The 27,523-nt window shown below is 39.1% G+C and overlaps 1 protein-coding gene across 1 annotated transcript in view; it reads left to right on the top strand.

Moving 5' to 3' along the window:
• The window catches only part of SLC27A6 (solute carrier family 27 member 6), a 76,847-nt gene that overhangs the window by 20,952 nt on the left and 28,372 nt on the right, over nt 1-27,523 (top strand). Inside the window, exons 3-4 of the mRNA XM_005909322.2 lie at nt 8,321-8,479; nt 9,784-9,908. Coding sequence (XP_005909384.2) covers nt 8,321-8,479; nt 9,784-9,908 — 284 coding nt within the window. The remainder of the gene's footprint in view (nt 1-8,320; nt 8,480-9,783; nt 9,909-27,523) is intronic.

Here is a 27,523-nt window from a genome sequence, read left to right as displayed (position 1 = left end):
TTCTAGCTGCCTTCTATAGTATAATAAAATTATATTTGTTTCCTTTCATGTAAAACTCTCCCCAATCTGGAATTGATCATCTGTTTTTTCATTTGCTTGCTTAGTTTTCTCTACATCTATGACCAGTTTGTACCCATCCTTCTATCAAAAAGTAACTCACCTTTAGACATTGAAAAGCTTGTCTGTATTTTGTCAAGCCTATATTCTTTCTGTTGTTTTTGTTCTATTTTGTTTTGATTGGGGTATAGTTGCTTTAGTTCCTCTTTAGTTCTTTAGTGAAGAGGAACTAAAGAGCCTATTGATGAGGGTGAAGGAGGAGAGTGAAAAAGCCAGATTAAAACTAAATATTAAAAAACTAAGATCTTGGCATCTGATCCCTTTCATTTCAGTTCAGTTCAGTCGCTCAGTCATGTCCAGCTCTTTGCGACCCCATGAATCGCAGCGCACCAGGCCTCCCTGTCCATCACCAACTCCTGGAGTTCACCCAAACTCATGTCCATCGAGTCAGTGATGCCATCCAGCCCTCTCATCCTCTGTCGTCCCCTTCTCCTGCCTCCAATCCCTCCCAGCTTCAGGGTCTTTTCCAATGAGTCAACTTTTCGCATGAGGTGGCCAAAGTTTTGGAGTTTCACCCTCAACATCAGTCCTTCCAATGAACACCCAGGACTGATCTCCTTTAGGATGGACTGGTTGGATCTCCTTGAAGTCTAAGGGACTCTCACGAGTCTTCTCCAACACCACAGTTCAAAAGCATCAATTCTTCGGCACTCAGCTTTCTTCACAGTCCAACTCTCACATCCATACATGACCACCAGAAAAACCATAGCCTTGACTAGGTGGACCTTTGTTGGCAAAGTAATATCTCTGCTTTTGAATATGCTATCTAGGTTGGTCATAACTTTCCTTCCAAGGAGTAAGCGTCTTCAGTCCCTTTACTTCATGGCAAACGGAAGGGGAAAGGTGGAGGTAGTGACAGATTTCCCCTTCTTGGGCTCTAAAATCACTGAGGATGGTGACTGCAGCCATGAAATTAAAAGAAACTTGCTCCTTGGCAGGAAAGCTGTGACAAATCTAGACAATGTGTTGAAGCAGACATTACTCTGTGGACAAAGGTTCATGTAGTCAAGGCTGTGGTCTTCCCATTGGTCATGTATGGTTGTGAGAGCTGGACCATAAAGGAGGCAGAATGCCAGAGAATTGATGCCTTATGTGGTGCTGGAGAAGACTCCTGAGAGTTCCTTGGACAGCAAGAAGATCAAACCCATCAATCTTAAAGGAAATCAACCCTGAATATTCATTGGAAGGACGGATGCTGAAGCTGAAGCTCCAGTATGTTGGTCTTCTGATGCAAACAGCCAACTCATTGGAAAAATGCCTGATGCTGGGAAAGACTGAGGGCAGAAGGAGAAGAAGGATCAGAGGATGACTGGATGGCATCACCCATGCAATGTACATGAACTTGGGCAAACTTTGGGAGATGGTGAAGGACAGGGAGGCCTGGCATGCTGCAGTCCATGGGGCTGCAAAGAGTCCGACACAACTGAGCAACTGAACAACAATGACAACATAGTTGCTTTACATTGTAGTGTTAGTGTCTGTTACACAGTGAAGTGAAGCAGCTAGATGTGTATATATATTCCCTCATTTTTGGATTTCCTTCCCATTTAGGTCACCACAGAGCATTGAGTAGAGTTCCCTGGGCTATACAGCAGGTTCTCATTAGTTTTCTGTTTCATATGTATTAGTGTATATACGTCAATTCTCGATCACATCTTTCGCAAAGCTTTCCTCCCTACGATTTCAATCTTGACATGTCCTGGGTTCATTTCTCACCATCACCCTGAGAATTCCCTTCAGACCTTCTTTCCAATCCCCTGATTCTTGGATTCTAAATTTATTTCCTTTGTTTACTTTTCATTTTATCACTGCACTTATTTTAGCAGCTGCTTGTTAGTAGGTAAGTTGAAGTTCTCACATGCTTGAATGTTTTTTTCTAGTTAAGAAATGATATTGGTGCAGGGGTTTGAAGGCATTGCTTTTTTTACCTTCTGTCTTCCCGTATATATATTGAGAAGTCTTTTTCTTCTGCTTTCATATCCTTTACGTCAACCTGGTGTTGTTTTTCTTTCTTTTGGCAGGGGTGGGGGTGGTGGGTGGCAAAAGGGAGGAATTTTTAGAATTTCATGAGCCTTCAGTATTCTATGATTTCAAGATTATTTGTACTGGGACTAGTCTTATTTATCCATTTTGCTGGTAAATTTGTCAGCCTTTTAAATCTAGAAACTCATGTCTTGCAATTCTAGGTACTCGAAAAATTTTTTAAAGATGTCTGCATATTCTTTTCTTTATTTCTATGTTTTTCTGCCCATTCTCTCCTTCTATTATTTTTTTTTGTTGTTCATTCTTTTATCTTTGGATCTCTAACTTTTTAAAGCTTGGCCTCCCTGAACTGTTATTAATTTTCTCATCTTTTCTATCCTATTTTCCTTCTCTTACCTATGGGTTTACTTTTTGAGAGATTTCTATTTTAGCTCTATGTTCTCTGAATATTTCTCATTTTGTAGCATGTTATTTTTGTATTCTTGATACTTCATTGTCTCATACCTCTCAGAATATTAATATTTTTTTTTAAAATTTCTCCTCTCTACCTTGTCTCTATTTTCTCTAATGACCTTTTACCTTTTATTTTACAGTGACCTCTGTTCTTTAGAGGATTTCCTCAAATATCTGTTGACCTTTGGCTGCTCATGTTTAAAGTTTAGCCGTCAAAACACACATACCAAAACAAACCAAATCCTAACTGGAAGCTCTGTGTGACTGAGTGGGATTGTGAGCTGGTTAGTTTCAGTGTCCAGGACGTTTTCTTGGCAGATTCATGACTATCAGTTTTACTTCTAGGTGCTTTATATTCCTCAGACCAGAACCTTGAAGGGAAAACTAGTAAACTATAAAAAAGGACCTGGAGGAGAATGCCCACTTTCTCTTATTCCCGTGATATGTTCAGTCTCTCTCTTTCCTGATGTTTCCAGAGGCTCATCTTTTTCCAGAGAATACATATCAGATCTTTACCAGTGTGGGGGAAGCAATCTGGTGCGGTAATTTCATTTTATTTTTTACATTTTAAAATGTAAAAAGCATTTATTGACATTCTTTCAAATTTGGATTGTGAATGATCCTATACAGGAAAAGTTACACAAATATCATCTCTCTTTAGCTTAAAGTTCTGAGCAACTTGGGGTCTTATAGAGAGCAAAGCAACATACAGAATTGGGCATTCAGTAGATGTCATGCTTTATAAATACAAAACTGTCAAAAAATGTAGCAAAATCACATTTGCTACAGACTAGGATCCTTGGACTCTTTAATCAATAGAAAACAGAAAGGGATCAGATGAGGAATTCAGGCAAGGCTTGATTGGGACTCATGCTGCCGCAGCACAGAGAAGTAAAAACAAGTAACAAGCGCTCCTGCTGGCTCCCTAACTAGGAAGGGCAGGCTGGTTCCTAAAATGGGGTGCGGGTAGGGGTGGATTGTTGGGCGGGGCTGCAGGGGTAGCTTAAGTGGTCTGCCCACCCCCTTGGAGGTGCTGTTTACAGGCATCATGGACAGTAACCTCCTTTTGCTCCTGGCACCTCAGAAATGGCAGTTGATTTGTGCCCCTTTTGCATGTTTTTCATAATTGCCTCAACTGTACATGCAGCGGTTTTTAGTCCCTTATAGTTTCTTCTATTCTGTCACTTGAGGTGCAGGCAGCCCAAGGAAAGGATCACAGGCCCCAGATCCTAGCCTGTCTCATGTTGAGCCTCATTAAAGATTGAATTGATGTTTTTTATTTAAAAGCATCTCTCTCTCTCTCTTCCTTGATCTCTCTCTCTCTAAACTGATGTTTTGCAGCTCAAAACCCAGAGCTGGATTAAGTGATAGTAGTTGTAATGATCATGAGAATTTATATTAGTATTGCCCATTATCATAAAAATCAAGCAGATTTTCTCAAACAAAAAATCTTATAATGTTGATAATGAAGTAAGTGTTGATGCAAGTTAGGGAGTGATGTAAAGAAGTGAGACTTAGAAAAGTTAAAAATGATGGGAGCAGAGTCTGCTCACTGGCCCTTTCAAGCAGGTTGTATGGGAGCCCTTTGGATGACATCAAACCTTTCCTAATCGTTTTGCTACTGTGAAGCTCACCAAAATATTATATTCATCAACCTAGGGACAAACTTAGAATGTCTCTGAGTAAGGAAAAACTGAGGTCAATTTTTATACCATTCGTGTCTTTGACCTGGGAGATTCTGTAAGATCTTGATGAGCAAGAGAGCCTTCCCTTATTTGTGACTGGTGGAATTGCTTCTTAAACAGAACTCCCATTTAGCTCCCTCTTTATAGTTCCATATTGATACTCCACTCTGGGAGGTACCTAGTCCCCAAGTTTCTGAGCCTTGCTGGGACTTTGTGGGAGCAAATCAACTTTCTTTCAGGCTTGTCTTCTTGGGTCTGATGTGTCAGTTGTCCACCTGCCTTTCTAAAATCGTGTTGCTATCACCTCCAATTCCATTCTTTTTTGCTTTAAGGGCCTATGTATGTGTTCAGTCTGCCAGTATCTACTTCCGAGGTGGCTCGTTGAGTTTCATTAGGTGCCTCAAGATCTCCAGGAAAGGCTTTTTAACCCTGGACAGCAGCCTTGTGGTCAGCCACTCCTGCAAGCAGTGGAAGGAGGAAAAAGATGGACCTGCCTTCCAGGCTGCACTGGGACTGGTTGCAATCACCATTAAGTTTATTTCCTTTTGTCTTGCCTGCTTAATCTTAGGGGTTCTTTCCCTTTTCCAAAATCATCCCCAGATTCCCAGATTTTTTCATCCCTACTCATAAATTGGTTTTCTCTTACTAGCATATCTTCTTCCTTCTTCCTGCTAATCACCAATTCACTGGACAGAGCCTCACTCCCACCTTTATGCCTGGACCACATCACAGTGGTCTCCCCACATCTGTGGGCGTGTGGAGTTTTAATGCTTGGGATCCACGGAAGGTTAGAAAAGCAGAGGATTTCAGAGACCATCTAAGGAAACATTTTTCCAAGCTTGTGCCACACATATCCCTTCATGTCTACAAAGAAAAAAAATTAAACTTGAAGAGGTGCTTTATGACCACAGGGGTTTGAGAAACACCATTGAAAAAAACAGTAACATTTTTGTACAGTTAGGCCCCTCAAAGGCTTTAGTATGGTAATGAACCAACTCTTCCAAGAGAGACTCTTAAGTTGCAGTTTTAACAAGCTTCATTTATTCTGTTGGCTCTTTCTTTAAAACTTTAAGCTTCATGAACCTTTGATCATTTTCACTGTTGGATAAGCTCCTATCTGTTGTCTCCTTTATCAAAAAGTCTGAGTACCTTAAATAATTTATAATAACTTTTATAATAAGTTAATGAGATCATTATTCACTTAAAACTAACCAAAAAAGGAACCAAAACATGAGTAATTTGTTTGTTACTAAAGCTCATTACAGGAGTGACATAAGCACACAGGTGAAAAATAACTAGATAAAGCATCCTTCATTTTTTGACACACCTCCACCTGAAAAATTATTTTTAAAGCTGGGCTGCCATGAGATCAGGAACAATATGGAAAGTACAGAATATGGTAACTGAAGATCAGCAGGTAGGAACTTCTCAGAGGCAGAAAATGCATAAATATTAGATTCTCTGGACAAAGATGAGAAAAGCAATTACAGTATGAAGAATCAAGGATGCTAGTCTCACTCAAAATCTTTATAATGGCTTTGACAAGAAATTTTGGAGGGATTCTCTATCCATGTGGAGGACAAGGAACTCTTTCAGGTTGTGAGATGCCTAGCTATCATAAAGAGCCACGGAAATTTCTTTTGAAAAAACTTAATAAATGAATTTTAGTTAGGATTGTAGGCAAGGCCATGCCAATTTTGTGTCTGAGACCAGTCTCTTCCAGTTGATGACACTGAAGCACAAAGGCTGTCAGAAAATGTCAAAGCAGGTGCAGCAACAAGGCAGACATGAAGCTCACTCTGGAAGAGTGTCCAGAGGTCACTGTAGACTGGGGTTTGCAGTCACATGTGCTGCTTTCACTAAAAATCCCATGACGACCTTAGTTTTATTCAGTAAATAGGTCAAACCAGAGAAAAAACTGTGTAATTGGGGCATTTTTATAGCAAATATGGCTCTTTGAAGCTTCCTAGATAAAAGAAATGCAAAAAAGCAAAGTGGCTGTCTGGGGAGGCCTTACAAATAGCTGTGAAAGGAAGAGAAGCAAAAAGCAGAGGAGAAAAGGAAAGATATAAGCATCTGAATGCAGAGTTCCAAAGAATAGCAAGAAGAGATAAGAAAGCCTTCCTCAGCGATCAATGCAAAGAAATAGAGGAAAACAACAAAATGGGAAAGACTAGAGATCTCTTCAAGAAAATTAGAAATACCAAGGGAACATTTCATGCAAAGATGGGCACAATAAAGGACAGAAATGGTATGGACCTAACAGAAGCAGAAGATATTAAGAAGAGGTGGCAAGAATACACAGAAGAACTGTACAAAAAAGATCTTCACGACCCAGATAATCAGGATGGTGTGATCACTCACCTAGAGCCAGACATCCTGAAATATGAAGTCAAGTGGGCCTTAGAAAGCATCACTATGAACAAAGCTAGTGGAGGTGATGGAATTCCAGTTGAGCTATTTGAAATCCTGAAAGATGATGCTGTGAAAGTGCTGCACTCAATATGCCAGCGAATTTGGAAAACTCAGCAGTGGCCACAGGACTGGAAAACATCAATTTTCATTCCAATCCCAAAGAAAGGCAATGCCAAAGAATGCTCAAACTACCACACAATTGCACTCATCTCACACGCTAATAAAGTAATGATCAAAAATCTCCAAGCCAGGATTCAGCAATACGTGAACCGTGAACTTCCAGATGTTCAAGCTGGTTTTAGAAAAGGCAGAGGAACCAGAGATCAAATTGCCAGCATCTGCTGGATCATCAAAAAAGCAAGAGTTCCAGAAAAACATCTATTTCTGCTTTATTGACTATGACACGGCCTTTGACTGAGTGGATCACAATAAACTGTGGAAAATTCTGGAAGAGATGGGAATACCAGACCACCTGACCTGCCTCTTGAGAAACCTATATGCAGGTCAAGAAGCAACAGTTAGAACAGGCCATGGAACAACAGACTGGTTCCAAATAGGAAAAGGACTACATCAAGGCTGTATATTGTCACCCTGCTTATTTAACTTATATGCAGAGTACATCATGAGATACGCTGGGCTGGAAGAAGCACAAGCTGGAATTAAGATTGCCAGGAGAAATATCAATAACTTCAGATATACAGATGACACCACCCTTATGGCAGAAAGTGAAGAGGAACTCAAAAGCCTCTTGATGAAAAAGGAGAGTGAAAAAGTTGGTGTAAATCTCAACATTCAGAAAACTAAGATCATGGCATCTGGTCCCACCACTTCATGGGAAATAGACGGGGAAACAGTGGAAACAGTGTCAGACTTTATTTTTCTGGGCTCCAAAATCACTGCAGATGGTGACTGCAGCCATGAAATTAAAAGATGCTTACTCCTTGGAAGGAAAGTTATGACCAACCTAGACAGCATATTCAAAAGCAGAGACATTACTTTGCCAACAAAGGTCCATCTAATCAAGGCTATGGTTTTTCCAGTGGACATGTATGGATGTGAGAGTTGGACTGTGAAGAAAGCTGAGTGCTGAAGAATTGATGCTTTTGAACTGTGGTGTTGGAGAAGACTCATGAGAGTCCCTTGGACTGCAAGGAGGTCCAACCAGCCCATTCTAAAGGAGATTAGTCCTGTGTGTTCATTGGAAGGACTGATGCTGAAGCTGAAACTCCAATACTTTGGCCACCTCATGCAAAGAGTTGACTCATTGGAAAAGACCCTGATGCTGGGAGGGATTGAGGGCAGGAGGAGAAGGGAACGACAGAGGATGAGATGGCTGGATGGCATGACCAACTCGATGGACATGAGTTTGGTGAACCCCGGGAGTTGGTGATGGACAGGGAGGCCTGGAGTGCTGCGATTCATGGGGTCACAAAGAGTTGGACACAACTGAGCGACTGAACTGAACTGAGATTTCAAAGTCTTATATAATTTTATAGTTTTAATTCTCTGGGTAGTTCCAAGATTCTAGAGATTGGCTAAAGTCTGTATGGCCCCTTTTACCAAGCATATAGACCATTTTGATGTATTTTTGTCTTGGTTGCTGTTGTAGTTGATACCAACACAGTATCTTTTCTGTTACATTTTTTTTTTTTTTCCTTTTCTTCCAGGTCTACCAAAAGCAGCTATGATTTGTCATCTGGCAGCTATGAAGAGTTCTACTGGATTATGGGCTTTTGGTTGTACTCCTGATGACATCATTTATATAACTCTTCCTCTGTATCATAGTGCCGCATCTCTTGTGGGAATTGGTGGATGTATTGAATTAGGTACGCTTTCATTGTCTGTTTGAATACGTTTTCACAGTGTCTAATAATTAAAACTTGTCTTCATTAAAGTTTGAAATGCTATTGGTAGAATTCAGAGTAATTGTGTGCATGTTATACAGCTATAAAATGTTTACTAAAAGGACACAGCTTCATCACCCTTTGGAAAGAGCAGTGCTGTGGGAATTTGGCCTTGTGGTTGGAACTGGCTGTTGACAGGATTTCCTTCTCCATGTGATCTCTCACTGTTTAGTGGCCAAGCCCTGCCTCCTTAAGTGGAGGTAGGAGCTTTCCCAATCAGAAGCCTAGTATTTCTTAAGTCTTAGCTTTGGAAGTCACATGGATCATTTTATCTGCATTTTGCTGATCAAAGCAAGTCACAAGCCAGCTCAGAATCAAGATTTGACGAGTGGGGAAATAGACCCCACTTCTTGAAAGAAAGAGTGTCAAATTCACATTGTGAAGGTAAGTGCAGAGGAGGAGTTATTGAGGTTATCTTTGCAAACATTGTACTCCAGATACCCAAGAAGTCATTTAGTGGAACTGACAACTCAGTATATTCCACTGATAATCATGCTGAGATTATGTGTCTGTTACTAGCTCACTCAGAAATAATTTTTAGAGATCACTCATCATGATTTATATTTATATATATATATATATATATATATATATATATAAAATACTATAAAGTAATTTTGTAGAATGGTATGTTTAAAATGTGATAAATGTCCACAGTAAATAAAGATGAAGGTCAAGACATTAGCGTTTTCCTTGGAACATATTCATATGACTTAAAATTGTTATTAAAATTAGGTTGTTAAAATTAGGTTCTCCAGTCATCAATGGACCTTTTTGTTGGTGCTTTCTTACTAATTCTACCTTGCTAACTCAACCTCAAAATATATGAGGCTGCTTTAAAATTTTTAAAAATAAATACTATGTATATATTCAAGGTCAAAAGTAAGTGAATATTCTTGGTCTCTGTGAAGAAGGATGAGCCTTATCTATATTCATTCTCTACTACTTATAATTGTCCTGTTTATTTTGACTGCTTCTTTCATCCCATGTATTGTAAGAAGCATATCTACAGTCAAATATAGAATTACAGCATGAATATTTTTAGAAGATTTATTGGACTGTAAGATTAATGTTTTCAAATGAGCTTGATATAAATGGCCGCTGATAGATTATAAAAGCCTTGAAAGTGAGCAAAACTCTTCTGGACGGAGCAACGTCATTTGTGTTTTATGTTAATTCTGCCCTTGAATTTTCTCCCTTGTGCCTTTTTATGCCTTTTCTCATAGGTGCCACTTGTGTGTTAAGGAAGAAATTCTCAGCAAGCCAGTTTTGGAATGACTGCAGAAAGTATAATGTGACTGTGTTTCAGTACATTGGAGAACTTTGTCGCTACCTTTGCAAACAACCTAAGGTAAGAGAAAAAGTAATTTCAGAAAGAAAAGGTATTGAGAGATAATAATTTTTGTTTGCTTATACTCCATTTTTTTTCCAGAACATAGTTTAACTGACTTACAAGGATATATGCAAAACCCCAAAATAAAATAAATATAAAACAATCAAAGAAAATAAAAGAAGAGCTATTTAGGAATGTACTAATGTGCTTTTTATTGAGGCAAGGGAAGAGAGACTTGCAATCCGGTCCACTTCATGCTTATACTGATTAAAATGTCTGTAAACAACAACAAAAAAATTTCTATAAACATAGCATGCATCTGATTATGAAATTACTTTCTGTTTACAGAGAGCAGTTATTCCAAGGGTTGAATTAGATCATCTTTTACAATGTTGGTCTTTTAAAAAAAAACACAAAAACTAATGACACTGATTATACTTGTTTTTCTATTTTTTTTTTTGAACAAGTGATTACATTAGAACATTTTTTTGTTTGGTTTTGCTGTAGACTTAAAAAGAAATGTTGCTTTGCACTTTGCACTTATCTTCCCGCTAAGGTGGTCATTTTCATGACCTTTTGATAAATCACCCCTTCTGAAAACAGACAGGTAGGGACAGTTGTGTAAGCCTGAAGGCTGTCTTTATATTAGTTGGTTTGCTTTTTTGCCTTCAGGAGTTACCGTCCTTTTCCTGGTCTCATTTGTATTTCAAGATGCTTATTTTTCAACTATCTGATGGTCTAAACATACTTGAGGCTACAAAGAAGGGACTCTGTAATCAAATCTACACCAGCCCCCTGAAGGGTGCTAGTAAAGGATGCCTCACTATGCAAGGTGGAGCAGCAGAGCCTGACTGATGCCCTGCCCTTGACCTTTGAGAGAAACACATTTTCTAAGACATGTCTCACTCATTGCCTTTTCCCATCTTCACCCTGGCTTAAGGCATGGATGGTGGACTGGAATGCCTTCTCTGGCAGCTAAAATATGGACATGTAATCCTTCCTTACCCACAGCACAGCTGAGGCTAGACTGGAGGCATTTAAATAAGACTGTATTAAAGATATGGAATTACACAGGAGAAAGAACACAGAGAAGAATCTGAAACTGGAGAATCTTATTTACAAAATGCTTGTCATTTTAAGCTTGGAGTTTACCATCGTGAGATCTCCCATCTGACTCCTGACCTGTGTCCTGTGGGAGAGGCCATCCTACCCTTTTGTCTGGTCAAGAGTGCTTCAAATCCCTATGCATTCCCCACGTTCATGGCTTAGACAAGGAGTCTCATAAAAGTGTTTCAGCTTTTTGACTTTTATTCTTCTCCAGGAGAGTTTGCCAGTGTCAGAATTGTGGTCTTACCTGAAGATTCCCAGTAGAATAATTATAGGGGTACAGACTGATTTATTTCTTCTTACAGATTTTATTGTATTTTTCGATGATGTGACACCTGAACTATTTGAGGAATTAATGCCCTCCAGTAAAATGAAAGGCTTTTTCAGTGCAGGACATCGTAAGCACTACCTAACAAACTTCTTCATAGCATTTCTAGACCGTGGCCCCAGACATTCCTATTTCCTCTCATCCTTTATTAGCAACACGAACTTTTGCAAGATCATTTGCTCTGTAAGTCATTATTACATGGTTGGATACATTCATTAAATTTTTTCTATAAGTTTTACCATCTTAAATGATGCTATATTTAGTATCCTCATGGAATATAGTCGGTGTGGGGCCTCAGAAGTGAAGGTAGTCAAAGAACACAGACGTTTTGGTGAGTTTTACGGCATGTTTCCAGATTGCTGTTCAGAGTGATTGATGTGATTTAGAATCTCATTGACAATTTGGAGTATGCCCACTGCACAGTCTCTTATTGATACTGAGTGGTATTAAAAATAAGGGTCTTCCAGTGTCCTTCACGGAAAGCAAGACACTAGTTGTTTTTGTCATTGTTGTTGTTAGTAGCGCTTACATTTTATTTACGTGGGTAACACTTAAAATACATTATGCTTTGTAAGTTTCTGCAAAAGTCCCTGTAGGATGGAGAACAGGGAGAAAAGACCAGTCTCCCTGGCTCACTGTTTCAGATATAGTGGATGAAACCCAACTTGCTTGGGCTTTGTAGTAATATTGTTCAAGCAAAGAATGTTGTTTCTTTTTTAAAAAAATGAGGAAAAGAGTTTTAATTTTATTTCTAGTTTAATAAACTAGAAGCTAACATATTTTTGATTTCTTTGTTAAGATTACTGGCAAAATGGGGGAGCTTTTTAACTGTAGCTCCCTTTTAAAATACCTCTTTTACTTATTTATCTCTTTGGCACATGTTTTATCTTATTCATTTGAGCTCCTATTTCGTATAATAAATTAATTAAGTTTGTTATATTTGCTATAAGCCTTTTTTCATGATGTTTTCCTTTGACGTTTTTAAGCGAGGTGAAATATTCTTTTCTCTTCTCTAAACTTGTACTGCGCTGATTTGGGAGAAATACTGTAGCTGAAGAAAATTTGAGAGAACTGAATTGAGAGCAGAACTCCTGGTTGTTTAGTTAATTATTTTAATTCTTAAAGTTCTTTGAGGAAAGACTCATGTTTGTGAAATAATCTGTAAGCACTTACCCAAAGACAAGTTGATGAGGAGAGAGGGAAATAAACATATTTGCTGAAAGGAAAACGTAACGATTTTTTTTTGAACAGAGATACATTGTATTACCTAATCTTCTTTGTTGATTTCTCACAGACAGAGTACAAACAGTTCTTGGCATTAAAGATTGGGAAAAGAAGAAAGTCATTTTGTTATGACATCTTATCCCTTCAAGGGGATCTTGTTCTCTTGCTGCCCAGTGTTCCTTCCTTTCAATGAACTTCCCTGAAAGGAAGTGGCAGTGTGTGCTGAGCAGCCAACACAGCAGTGGGTTCAAGTCGGGCCACAGAGTTAACAAGTGACACAGTCCACACACCTTCAAAGGAAGTAAATTGCACGTCTCATTAGATGTGGTTTTAAGCTCCAGAGATATTTAATAGACATATTTAAAAGAAAGCAAAACCACATATTCTCTATATCTAGAGTTGCTGTCCATCTCAGGGTAAGTAATATATTCTGGACATTCACCTGAAGGCAGAAGCCACAGTCTGAGTTGAGTGTTTGTATGTAGTTGCATAAAAACCTCCTAGAGTTGACTGTCCCTAGCTGGAAGCACTTATCCACCCCCAGACTCAACCCCATCATTTTTCTCTTTTTAAAAACTTTAGTTACAAAATTTCCTTTGGCATAAACATTTGGATGTGCCTCAAACTGCTGGCAGCAGCACTGTCCTTAAAGAAAATCTAAAAAAAAGTATCTGAGGTACTCGCTCCTCTTAGTCATGGAGTGTTGGAATTATCTTCTTCCCCTGAGACTAGAAAAGCAGCTCTTTCCCCATCTTCCAATCTTACATATTTTCTACATTACTGAAGGCCATCATACATTTTATCATAGATCTAGCCCTATATTTTCTTAATATTAGGGCTTTTCAGGTGGCACAGTGTAAAGAATTTGCCTGCCAATGCAAGAGACACAAGAGACACTCAGGTTCAATCCCTGGGTCAGGAAGATCCCTTGGAGGAGGAAATGGCAACCCACGCCAGTATTACAAAAGTGATTACAGATAATGATAAATATTACGGAGAAACAAAACCTTTTGAGGTGATGGAGACCAATGAGTGGTAGGAGTGAGGGATTGCTGATTAGATGGAGCGGTCAGGGAAGACTTCACTGACATGGTAACCTGAGAGCTGAGGAATCATGATGGTGTGGGTGGGATACTGCCAAGGCAAAGCTAGCGGACTGCAGTCATGATGGAATAAACTGAAAACAACGCAGCCCACAGCGGACACACCACTGAGTGTTTAATGAGATGCAAACTGGCTGGGCCATCCATGGACCAGATCTTACGGGGCTCAGTAGATCCTGGAGGTGAAATTTGGATTTTGTACCCTTCAGAGCATTTGGGAAAAGATGAAAGTAAACTAGAAAATATACCCATTCGGGAATCCATTTTGAAGGAAAGATAGCAAGATAATAAGATTCCCATTAGTTCAGGAATAGGGAGGGAAGAGTGAAGAAGATTGCAGTTCAAATGTCTAGGCAATTGTGAACTATCTGTTGAGATAAGGAAAACTGAGATTCAAGAAGTGAAAATTAAATATCTTTTGGACATGTTAAGTTTGGTGTGTTAGACATCCAGTTTAAGTAGTAAAATAGGCAGTTGAATGCAGGAATCTGGAGCCCAAAATGTACAGGGAACGGGGCCTAATTAACAAAGCCCTCTGTTATGATGCATATGTATTATGCCTCTTTTTCAAGTTAACATTATAGTCTATCATTTACACTATATAGTTTGTCTATAGCTCTCAATGTGGAACACCCACATTTTGACATTCTCAAAGCATAGCTTATATTCTTTAGTATATGTACATTTGTATGTATGTTTTCTATTAATTATATCCTATTTCCTTATATTATTTTCTTAAAATTTAAGAAATTTACTGGGAACTAGAAAATATACTTATGATTCTGAATATTATAGTGAATATTAACATTGAATATTAAACTTTGACAATATTAAAACTTTGACAAAATAGTTTATGCTCAACTCTCATCATGAAGAGAGACATTTTAAAACATTTTAAACGTATTTGATATATTTATTGAATATTTTTCATTAAATATTAAATATTCTTCATTCAATTCTGTATAGATTATACTAAACTTTCTTTTTAAAAAATTTTTATTATTATTTTTTTACATTACAATATTTAGTAATGTTTAGACAGTCCTGAAGTGAACCCTTAAGTGTTTGCTGTGTTTTTTTGAAGGTAGCAAAATGAAAATGTTGGCATTGATGATGTGAGATTTTTTAAGACTTCATTATGAAAGGGAACCTGCTGTACTTTCTCCAAAGAGAATCCATCATTTCTTTCAAGCTTTAAGAGGTTTCCTTCCATGGACAAAGAAGCCTGGCATGCTACAGTCCATAGTGTCACAAAGAGTCAAACACAACTGAGCAACTAACACTTTCACTTTGTCATATTTAGATAAGATGTAAGGATAAAGACAATTCAATAGTACTCGAGAATAAAATTCCAATTCTTGTGGTTTTGCAACCCTATGGACTGTAGCACGCCAGGCTTCGTTACCCAAGGGGTCTCCAGGCAAGAATACATGGGTCGGTTGCCATTTTCTTCTCCAGGGGATCTTCCCAACCCAAGGTTCGAACCCCCCTCTCATGCATTAGTGGGCAGATTCTTTACCACTCAGTGACTAAATGATGCTGACTTAACCTAGATCTCTTGAACTTGTATATTGGTTTTATCAGTTATGTTTTTAATGGGTCTGAAGACAGTTACAGGCTCTCATTGGCATTACCTTGTCCCTGATTCAGGGCATTACTATTTATTCTTTTCTAATTGAAAAATGAATATTTTTAAAGCATTTTTTCTTTTATTGTGTTTTCATTTTCTTAGTCTCTGTATTACTTCAAGTGTTTTACCATTAGGTTTTCCCCATTTCACATCTTGTGAAAGATGTAGTTTGTCAAAGAATTAAGCTTTGGAAACTTTGATTATCCCATGTAGTAACTTCCAAAGAATGACACTTTAAAATTAATGTGAATTGTAGTTGTTATCAAGATGTTCTGATTTAGTTTCATTGCCATTGTCTTCTTGACAGCACTCAGAATAATTGATTTTATCTCCAAGATCCAGTTGTTTAAAAATATTTAGTACTTTTTAAATTTTTTCTTTTCCTCAGATATTTGAAGCATATTTTTACATGGTTGAGAAAATCAGCTCTCTTTTAAAACCCAGTTTTTCTTTAATAAATCAGAGACGTGTTTACTATTCTCATACTAAATATGAAAGCTTTAGAAAAGTTGGCAAGGAACCAGAACTTTCTTTTCTGCTGAGAAGCTACAAATATATAAATATGAGGGACTAATATTTAAAAATAGCTATTAGCAACCTAAATGTTGGTAGAATTAGAAGGGAATTAATGTTTTGGAAAGTTTTAGAACTGTGTATATATTAAAGGCTTTTTATAAATGCATTTTTAATACTTACTGATTCATAGTTCATGGGTAGTGGTACATATAAAGCATACATGTCTTTTTTCTGTCTTATCTATTATACATTTGCTGCTGTCATTTCCACTAGAATACATATATCCTTTTTTACTGGATTTCCCCACAAGTTTGCTTTATATGGAAAGCCATCAGGTAGTGTGTTGGCTGTGGAATCAAAAGACACAGGCTCAGTTCAAGCTTTTATTATGTGACTCTCTACTGGTCTCTTCTCTTGGAGCCACAGGTTCTGTCTTTATATTTGTTGTTGTTGTTCAGTTGCTCAGTAACGTCTGACTCTTTGCGACCCCATGGACTTCAGCACACCAGGCTTCCCTGTCCTTCACAACCTCCGTGGGTTTTCTCAGACTCATGTCCATTGAGTCAGTGATGCCATCCAACCATCTCGTCCACTTTCGCCCCCTTCTCTTCCTGCCTTCAATCTTTCCCAGCATCAGGGTTTTTCCAGTGAGTCAGCTCTTCACACCAGGTGGCCAAAGTATTGGAGCTTCAGCTTCAGCATCAGTCCTTCCAATGAATATTCAGGGTTGATATCCTTTGGGATTGACTGTTTTGATCTCCTTGCTGTCCAAGGGACTCCTAAGAGACTTCTCCAGCACCACAGTTCAAAGGTATCAGTTTTTCAGTGCTCAGCCTTCTTTGTGGTCCACACCCATACATGACTACTTGGAAAAACCACAGCTTTGACTTTTGCCAACAGACCTTTGTTGGCAATAATATCTCTGCATTTTAATATGCTGTCTAGGTTTGTCATAGCTGTTTTTCCAAGGAGGAAGTGTCTTTTAATTTCATGGCTTCAGTCACCATCTGCAGTGATTTTGGAACCCAAGAAAGTAAAGTCTGTCATTCTTTCCATTGTTTCCCCAACTATTTGCCATGAAGTGATGGGACCAGATGCCATGATTTTCATTTTTTTGAATGTTGAGTTTTAAGCTAGTTTTTTCACTCTCCTCTTTCACTTTCATCAAGGATTTCTTTAATTCCTCTTTGCTTTCTGACATAAGGGTGGTGTCAGCTGCGTTATTGATATTTCTCCCAGCAATCTTGATTCCAGCTTGTGCTTCATCCAACCCGCCATTACATGATATACTCTGCATATAAGTTAAATAAGCAGGATGGCAATATACAGCTTTGATGTACTCCTTTTCCAATTTGCAATTAGTCTGTTGTTCCATGTCCGGTTTCTAACTGTTGCTTCTTGACCTGCATACAGGTTTTGCAGGAGGCAAGTAAGGTTGTCTGGTATCCCCGTCTCTTTAAGACTTTCCCACAGTTTATTGTGATCTACAAAGTCAAAGGCTTTAGTGTAGTCAAAAGTTAATTCATGTTTTTCTGTGACATCTTATGGAAAAACCTGAATGAACTTTTTGGCTAACCCAATATAAAATAGATAACAGTACCTACTTCTCCTAATTTGCCCATTGATTCTAATCATCCAGTTATAAGATGTGAAAAAACGTGAAGTGATAAGCCAAACACAAGTGGAAGGATATTATTTTTAAGCAGAATGTGGTAATGTTTTTCATGAATGTCATTATAAAATTAGAATAATTTTGTAGTGTTAAAAAATATTTGGCCTTTGAATAATAAAAACCATGCAACATTGATTACAAAAATCAATTTAGACCATTATTATTTTAAAATAAAGCTTTACTAATGTTAAAATGTTAACAGGTTTATATTGCACTTGTCACACAAAAACATTAGAAATAAAAATACAAAATCGGAAACCCTGAAAATATTATACCTGTTTCCTCTTGGGGTATATCCTGCTGTTACTATAAACATGGTGTATTAGTTGGTTTTCCTACCTTCCATATTGATTTAACATTTTAAAATTTATATTCAAGATTATTTATTTTACTATTTATTTGCTATTTTCCACATTGCCTCTTCCTTTAATAATCTGTTTCTAATGTCCATGCTATGGACATATGAAGTCAAGGTCAGAAATTGTGGATCTCTGCCTTTCTAGTAAGGCTTACCAGAAAATACAAGATTCTTTAGCAAATTATTAGCAGCCTGAATTTTCCAGCAGATGACTTTATTCCCAGTGAAAGAAAGACAATGGATTTAAATAAAAAAGAGAGTTCTAAGTCCATCTTTTCCATTAATTCATCATGTGGCATCAAGCAAATCATTTAATTTCTTTGCACCTTGGAGTTAGGGAGCTTCACATTCAAGCCTGTCTTCCCTATCTTATAAGCTCTGTGATGATGGGCGAATTGTTCAGCTTCTCTGAGCAGTCCCCACAGCAGTCTTTTCATCTACAGGATGAGTATAATAACAATTACATCCAAAGCTGACGTAAGTATTAATGAGACAGAAATTGAAGTACAAATGGAGACAGATGGGCCATAATGATGGAGTCTCCTGGAAGAGGAGACAGCCTTCTCCAAAGAGGCCTCATGAGATGTTTTTGTTATTGTAACAAATGTGCCAAAGTTGTTCTAGTCTCCAGCCTGACAGGTTCGCAATCGCATCTATCAGCCCGTATCTCTATATTAGACTCATATAAACCAGGCTCAGGAATGCCAGTTTATAGCTTTAAATTGGCTCTATTGCTGGGATCTTCCTCAGTCTTCCTGACCTCTAAATGGTAGCATGTCCAGAACTCTCAGTCAAGCCTTTCCCTTCTCTCTCTCCCTGGACGTGTTCCCAGCTGAAAATACCATCTACAACTTAACTCTCAAAAGTGTATCTGCAGCTCTGTCATTAATCTTCCTTGCAGCTGCTCTTTTTCTCACACCTCCACGAGCACATCCTGCAGTTTCAACGTTTAAATATTTCCAGACTCAAACCTCGTCTTACTGCCCTGCTGCTCTCATCTGCATTGGCACAACTTCCTGCCCTCCAAATCCCAGCAATGGCCTCTTCTGAACTCCATTTTGCCCTTCTAACTTCAATTCTTATGTAGCAGTTGGAATGATTCTGTTAAAATGTAAATCAGATGTTACTTCACTATTCAAATCCCTGTGATAGTTTTCCTGGAGGAAAATCCAGATGCCCTTAGCATGGGGCCATACAGCTCTGTGGGATCTGCTTGCCCTGCTAGGATCCCCCACCCCCACCCCGACACACACTCTGCTTGTTTCATCCACCCCAGCCTCAGTGGCCTCCTAACTTTTTCTTCAATGCACCAGGACTCTCAGTTCCTCCCCTTGAATGTTCCCCCCAGATATTTGCATGTCTCACTCTCTGGCTATTCAGATCCCCTCCTCCTCCTCCTCAGAGAGGGCTTCTCTGGCCACAACCCATATTTATGTCTGGTACAAGTCACCTTCCCAACTCACGTGGACCCCACACTCAAAATCGGGTTGTACTGTTGAGACTGATGATGTCATACGTGCACTAAGAGAATGTGAATGGATTTATTACTCACATAATGTGACTTTCTGGGGAGAGGAGGACAAGGGGCCCAAGCAGGTCAAAAACTGACTTGGGATAGCAGAGGAAAGAGACCAGTTCAGCTTTTATTGTACTAAGAGGCTGGCACTAGGGTGAGGGACCTTGTGCACGTAGCGTTGCTCATGTGCTTTGAACTTCCTGTTGCTGCCAAAGGAAGGAGCCCTGGCCATTCTCAATAGTTTGCTCAGATTTAGGGCAGAAGAGGAAGGGGGATGGGGGTGGTTTGAAATCTCTCCACAGTCAACCATAAAGAATGGAGTCAGGCTCTTCACTACAGTCTCCTAGTTCTCTTTCACTGCCTTATTTTCCTCATAAAACATATCACCTCATTATATATTTCATAGATAATTTTTATTTGTTGTCATTTAATCTCCCCACCCTATGATATAAGTTCCAGGAAAGCAGGAGGTTTATCATTTTTATCTATAGTTATATCCTCAGTACTCAAAATGGTGCCTGACATCGTAGTGCTGAATAAAAAATAGTTGTATTAGTTTTAAAAATAAAGTAACAAATATGAGAAGACCAGTTGCTGGGACATACAAGTGTTCATGATCGGCACAGCCTTTGCCTAGTCCCAGACCTGAAAGGGAAGCTCAATTGCAGTGAGAAAGTCAGAGTTCCTGGGGAGGACAGAGTCCAGGGAGAGTTCAGAAAAATCACAGTCGGCATTATTGCCTAAAAGGGCCTGAGGCCATTGCTGCACTCAGCAGAAATTATCTTGCGTTTTTCAGAACATTCATTAGTGACTCATGGCAGTTGTGGCTCAGGTGAACTTTTTCTGGGTCTCCAGGGAAGATCGTCCTCCCTTTTAGGTGAGTGAACTCAGTCATTTGGGTTAGAGGTGAGTCTTGTCACCTCCTGAAGCTGGTCTTTCTCTACAAAGCCACTTTGCAGCGCCGCTGGTCTGAAGCATTGCTTTCCTCCCATTTTCAGTTCTCCCAGTGCTGCCAGGATAGAAAGCACCTGTGCAGAGTGATCTACAAATGGCAATCTTGATTACTTATTATTTTCTAGAAAATGAGTGGAAATGAGCCCACTAGGTGTCACGGTGTGATTGGAAGGACTGATGCTAAAGCTGAAGCTCCCTTGATGCAAAGAGCCAGTTTATTGGAAAAGACTCTGATGCTGGGAAAGATCAAGGGCAGAAGGAAAAGGGGGTGACAGAGGATGAGATAGTTGGATGGCATCACTGACTCAATGGACATGCGTTTAAGCAAACTCCGGGAGATAGTGAAGGACAGGGAAGCCTGGCGTGCTGCAGTCGATGGAGCTGCAAAGAGTAGGACTTAGGAACCAAACAACAATGTGTTAGAGCTTTTTGTGGTAACACTTGCGGTCCCAGAGGTCTTTTCTTACTGTTATTTATGATGTAGATTGGTTTGTTGAACTGATGACTGTCATCTCTGAAATCGTGGCTTGCCCATACCCAGACTGGAAAGGCAGCTTGACCATGACTTTTAGGGGCAGCTGAGCCTATACTGTCTTAGCAATAGGGGACTCTGCTTTCAAATCCTCTTAGGTCCTTTCTGGAAAGAGTCCCCTGGCCTCTCCCCTCCACCATTCCTTTCCTGCTTCAGTATAAAATCTGCTCTTTTGTGCCTGTTTTCTTGTCAACAGGATTCTCTCTTACCCTGTTTGAACTTGAGTTTCTTTGTCCCTGTTCTGTGACACCCACTGGGCTTGCTGTCTGTATTTTTCCAGTGTGTAGTAGTAGAGTGTCCATGAAAGAAGCAAACTGTTGGAATGTTATAGTCATTCTTCTTATCACTGGGATGCGTGGGTGTGATACTTGTATATGTGTGATTACAGTGGGTTTTGGAGAAAAGAGGTCTTCTGTTAAATAGAATCAAGATGGAAGAATTGTAATCCCTAACACAAGTTGTATGTTTTTGATGATCCTTTACGAATTACACCATACTTTTGTTTTGTCCCTTAAGTCACTGCTTATCCAGGGCTAAAAGGCAGAAAAGATTTGCCCCTTTGTTTTCACTGTGAGTTGTTGTTTTTTTTTTTTTTTGTCGCTCCATCTATCAACAGTCTTTGTTTCCTGAGAAATCAGGGTTGATACACAAAATTACCTATATTAAAACAGAGCCTCCAGAGTTTCACTTTTCATAAGTATATAAAGAGGCTATTCAGCCTGGGTGTGTTGTAGATTCACTGAATAGGATTAAGCACGTGGTCTGGAAGAAGGAGGCTTTGTTTCTAAGAGGCATTGTTAGAGACCTGTATATTTCAGCACAGGAATAAATCTGTGACTGGTAGGAGGTAACTGCAGTTTAGCCAGTCCCTCAAATACAGAAGCTCAACAGACACTCCTGGAAAACAGCTCCCAGAGGATATTTTGAAGAAACAAGAGCCTTGGTACAAATTACTGTGACTCCTCCACTGCTATGGGCACATCGTTGTGATGCGTGGCACTGAAAGCCAGAGGGAAACCATCTACTGGAAACTGTGACCCTGGAATGTCAGCATTGAAAGCTCTGATCCATTGAGCAGGTTCTCTCTTAAATTTCAAATGGGATAAAATGTGTCTGTTCTGTGTACAATGAAGTGGCTTACTCTGTGTGTGCACCAGTGTATAAACACTTGAGCCCTTACTGCTAAACTAGAATTTCCTTTTTTTATTACTACTAGTTTTATGTATTTATTTATCTTTGGCTGTGCTTGGTCTTTGTTGCTGCGAGGACCATTCTCTAGTTGTAGAGAGCGGGGCCTGGTCTCTAGTTGTGGTATGAGGGCTTCTCATTGCAGTGGCTTCTCTGGTTGCGGAGCACAGGCTGTTGCAGGCTTCAGCAGTTTGGGCTCCCAGGCTCTAGAGCACAGTCTCAATAGTTGTGGCACACAGGAATAGTTTCCCCACGGCATGTAGGATCTTCCCAGATCAGGGATCAAACTCGTGTCTCCTGCATTGGCAGGTGGATTCTTTACCACTAAGCCACCAGGGAAGCCCAGACACCCAGGATTCAATTGTTTTCTATTACTAAAATCATGGGGAAAGGCTTGGGAAAACAGAGCAAGAGCTGTTGAGGGGTTTTGAGCTGGTTTTCTCCCTGCTCTCCTTCTTTCTTTCCTTCTGTCCGTTCCTCCTTCCTTCCTTCCCTCTCTGCCCACGGAGCATGTAGGCTTTGATGAGTTCACATTCTATCTCTGTTTATTTGATGTTTGACTTTGGACCTGAACTTCATTATCCCAGTGTGCAAAATGGGGATAATGCTTCTTATTTCATAGAGTTGTCATGGTGATTAAAATGAGATAATATAATAACCTGGTCACGGGATACAGACATACTCCCTTGCTTCTTCTGACATGACTGCAGGCTTGTCTTTTGTTCCCGTCCCACACTGTCCAGATTTCTGCTTTGCCCTCTCTCTTGGACTCTCTCTCTTGGTTTCTGATCGTAAGTCTCTCTATTTGCATGCGTCTCGTTCTGTGTGCCTGCACGCTGATGCCTCTGTGTGCAGCTGTGCGTCTCTGTGTATGTGCTTCTCTCTGTCTTCCAGGATATCTGTGTCTAGTTTATATCTTTTTTTTTTGGCTTTGTGTGTGTGTGCATGTGTATTTGTGAGAGAGCAAACACCCCTCGGTGTGCATGCGTCTTTGTCACCATCTCTCGCTCTGTTTGTGTTGTGGATCTCTGTGCTGTGTAACTGTGTCTCACTTTACACCCCTGCGTGCGCGCGCGTGCGCGCGTGTGTGTGTGTGTCTTCAACTGTCTTGAGTGTCTCTGTGTTTCTGTCACATGCAGATGGGTCTCTTTCTGCCTCTGCATATGTCACTGTGTCCATGTTTCTATGTTGCTCTATTTCACTCTGTTTCTTTTTTTTTCATATTCTCTCTCTCTCTAACTTTTACTCTCTGCCTTTCCTCTTCCATCTGTCTCTTTGTCTCTGCCACTCTGTGTCTTTCTTTTGTGTATGTGCCTATGTAGGTGCTATGTGTTCATTTGTTCATTTAATTGTGCTTATATTTACGCATGCTTTCCTCATCCTGTTCCCAACACAGCCTAGATATCCAGTGACATTTAGGTAGTAACCTCATAACTCAGGAAGAAGGGAAAGGAATTGGAATTTTTCCTAAAAGAAGTCTTTAAGAGACTTTTAGACAGAGAGGAACTTCTTTAAATGATAGATGGGCATTAGGAAGATTAAGACTTCCCAGATGACACTAGTGGTAAAGAACCTGCCTGCCAGTGCAGGAGATGCAAAAGACAAGGGTTCAATCTCTGGGTCGGGAAGATCCCTTGGAGGAGGGCATGGCAACCCATTCCTGTATTCTTGCCTGGAGAATCCCATGGACAGAGGAGCCTGGTGGGCTGCAGTCATGGGGTTGCAAAAAAGAATCAGACACAACTGAAGCGACTTGGCACGCATGCATTAGGAAGATTTGGTTACATTTTAGATGATTTACCACTGATTTCACAAATCACCTTCAAAAAGGACACACATGAGATTAAGTGTGATTCACAACCTCAGACCCTGCTCTCAATTTCCATATCAGTTCAGTTCAGTTGTTCAGTTGTGTCCGACTCTTTGCAACCCTGTGGACTGTAGCACACCAGACTTCCCTGTCCATCACCAACTCCCAGAGCTTGCTCAAACTCATGTCCATCGAGTTGGTGATGCTATCCAACCATCTCATCCTCTGTCATCCCCTTCTCCTCCTGCCTTCAATCTTTCCAGCATCAGGGTCTTTTCCAACAAGTCAGTTCTTAACATCAGGTGGCCAAAGTATTGGTGCTTAAGCTTCAGCATCAGTCCTTCCAATGAATATTCAGGGCTGATATCCTTTAGGATTGACTGATTTGATCTCCTTGCAGTCCAAGGGACTCTCAAGAGTCTCAATTTTCATATATGCCAGGGTATGCTTGAAGTCTCCCTTTACCAATCTTGATAATTTTTTCTTCTGCACATTTGTCTTTTTGCTGACCCTCCTTTACCATTTCTCTGACCATATAGTGGGTTCCCCCTCTTATCATCTTTTATCTGGATCATTTCAACTGCTGTCTGCTGCAAAACTCTCAGTCCGTCATGCCATTGGTACCAGTTTACTGTTGTTATTACCTCAGGCTCTGCTTGATACCTTCCCTTGGCTTCCAGTCATCTTGCAGGGTCACCAAGAGAGCTTCCCAACATCACTAGGTGGGTAGGATTTTTTCAAGGCTCATCTGAACAACCTTTTGCCCACCAACCAACGTGCTTGTATACATAAGAAACTCTTCACCTGCTTTACAAATAAAACCAACTCCCCTTTATTTCCAGTAAGATACAGCCCTTCTTTTAGGAAGAAAACATAGAATGAATCTGGATGAAAGGCTTAATGAGCTAATTTGTAGCACCAGTGTGTTGTCCAGTTTACCAGGTGGTGTTTGCTATGTGTTAACATTAAGTTGTTGCTTTTCTCACTTTGTGTATAATTTAGGGCAGAGGTCAATAAGCTTTTTCCATAAAGCACCGGGTTAGTAATTATTTTAGGATTTGTGGATTATGCTGTCTGGCACAACTACTTAGTTCTGCAGCTGTATTGCAAAAGCAGGGTAGACAATTCAAATAAATGGGTATGATTCTGTCCTAATAAAACTTATTGACTAAAAGAGGAAGTAGGCTGGATTTAGCCCCAGGTAACCCTTGATAACATCTTGATGGCATTTATGATAACATCTCCCTGGGTATTATATATCTTTAAAGTTTCCACTCCTGTGTAAACTAGTCTTTTAAAAGCTTCTGTTTCTCTTCTCCCCTCACGTCTCCATATATGTGTATATATGTGATTTTGTGTGGGCATATGCCAAACATAATTATATAGTTTGGTCTTGCTCCAGAGCTTCATATATTTTTATATCATTATTATAAATAAAAGAATAATATTATTTTCATTTATATATTTCCACGCTCATGATTTTAATCAGTTAAACAAAAATCTGAATAATGTCATTGAAACTTTAGATTATATCTCAATAAACTGTAAAATAACTGTAATTTATATACCTTATGTTAATTATGTCATTTGTATTTTACTCTTAGGAGTATATGCATACCAGCAACAAAGGAAATATTCAGTCTCTTTTTTCCCACAACACTAAATAATGAATCTGTTGACCTTTCTTCATACCCCTCAAAGCATGATCTTCTGGGTTTTCTTTTAAAGGAAAGAAAAGTAGAATAAATATTTAAACACTTTAAATAAATACATATCTGAAGAGTTAAATATGTGAATTTAATATTTCTGGATAAAAGCCTTATCCTAGTTTTGGTGATTTTATTTTCGATATCATTGAATGACTCTGAATGAATATTCTCACTTATTAATAGTAAGCTTATACAGCTATAGACCACACAGGTTAAAATCTATGTAATTGGGTTTGCAAACAACCTTCTTACTGGTATGCCAGTTCATTTTATAATTAATGATACTTGCTAAAACTCGTCTCTTACCTGAAAAGCATCCAGGAGTCATGCCGTACGAAAGATTGTTCTCTGTTAAAGCAGAATAAATCCTAAGATTTGCAGGACTAATATTTTATATACGAAGATGGCAGTGAAAAATTCTTAAGCTGGTTCCATGCCAGGTGGGCAGTATTGGGCATGCCCATGGGAGGAGGAACCAGGACAGAATTGCTCCTGGTTGTATTTAGTGGTAGAGAAGAATCCTCTGTCTTGGAAGAAGCTACTGTGATTGAGGGACGTTTTTGTTTGTTTATTCATTGTGTTTCGTTTATCAGTGGAATATTTACCTTACGAGTTTAAAGGCCTAATGAAATCAGCAAGTCGGATTCTGATGTATCCACAGCCCTTGGCTCTTATTTTATTTTTTTAATTTGATTTTTATTTTACTAAACTAGTACTTTTACAATTTAAAAAAATCAGATAGTACTCTCAAGAGAAAACGGTACCCAATGCTGTCAATACTTGATCTCTAGAGGTAAATATATTTAATTATTTTAAGTTATTTTGATTATTATTTACTTCCGTGTTTATTTTTTTTTAAATAATTGTATTTATTTTTGGCTGTGCTGGGTCTCCACTGCTGCCCAGGCTTTTCTCTAGTTGTGGCGAGCAGGGGCTACTCTCTAGTGTGGTGTGTGGGTTTCTCATTGCAGCGGCTTCTCTTGTGGAACATGGGCTCTAGGGTACCTGGGCTTCAGTAGTTGCAGCGTGTGGTTCAGTAGCTGTGGCTCCCAGGCCCTAGAGCACAGGCTCAATAACTGTGGCACAGGGCTCAGTTGCTCTGTGGCATGTGGGATCTTCCTGAATCAGGGATCTAGCCCATGTTCCCTGCATTGGCAGGAGGATTCTTTACCACTGAGGCTCCAGGGAGGCCCCTACTTCTATAATCCTTAATAAAACATGTATGTTACTACTTCTTGATTTTTCAGTTTTAGCTGTCATCTGCTGCCCTTCCTACTCACAGTCATTCATGCACACATATGTTTCTTCTCCCTCTGTGGCACCAATCTAATTATATTAATGTTTTAAAATATTTTGTTTTAAATATGTTTTAAAATATGCTGATAATTAGTTGTTTTCATTTTAAAAAGTCATATATAGTTTGTTCATAGCATACATACAATGTAATTAAAATATAATGAGAATTTTTAGCTTTTTATCCCTGATGCTAATTGACTTCTAAAATTTTGTTTTCTAAATGCTTGTTACTAATTCATCTCAAAACTTTCCATTATAGCTGAAATTTCTGAACATGATTTAATAACACTTCAAGTATTTTTAATCAATTTTATTCATTTTTTCTTGAAGATATTCCCCTAGGTATCATAAAAAATCAGTCATTGTTCTACCAAATGTAAACAGTATTCTGATTTCTACCTCTGCAGATTAGTTTGGCTCTGAGATCTCACCACTTAATATTCAGGCTTGCACTGAATCTACTGTTTTCAATAGATTCCTACACCTGAAATGGTATCTGGTTGGCCTTCTTCAGAGAGTAAGTCTCAAGTATTTGACCAATGCGCAGAGGGCAAACTCCCAGATACATTGTCTGTATTAGGATGTCTCCGAGTGCAACTGCTTCCTACACAAATTTGCAACCAAGATTTCTGCCTTCCTCATGTTTTTTTGTTTTTTGTTTTGATGCTTTGTTGACACACTCTGGAGTGT

The sequence above is a fragment of the Bos mutus genome, chromosome 7, assembly GCF_027580195.1.
Source record: "Bos mutus isolate GX-2022 chromosome 7, NWIPB_WYAK_1.1, whole genome shotgun sequence".
In the NCBI taxonomy this organism is placed as follows: domain Eukaryota; kingdom Metazoa; phylum Chordata; class Mammalia; order Artiodactyla; family Bovidae; genus Bos; species Bos mutus.
Note: the sequence above shows the minus strand (reverse complement) of the source record. Positions and strands in the feature narration are given on the sequence as shown.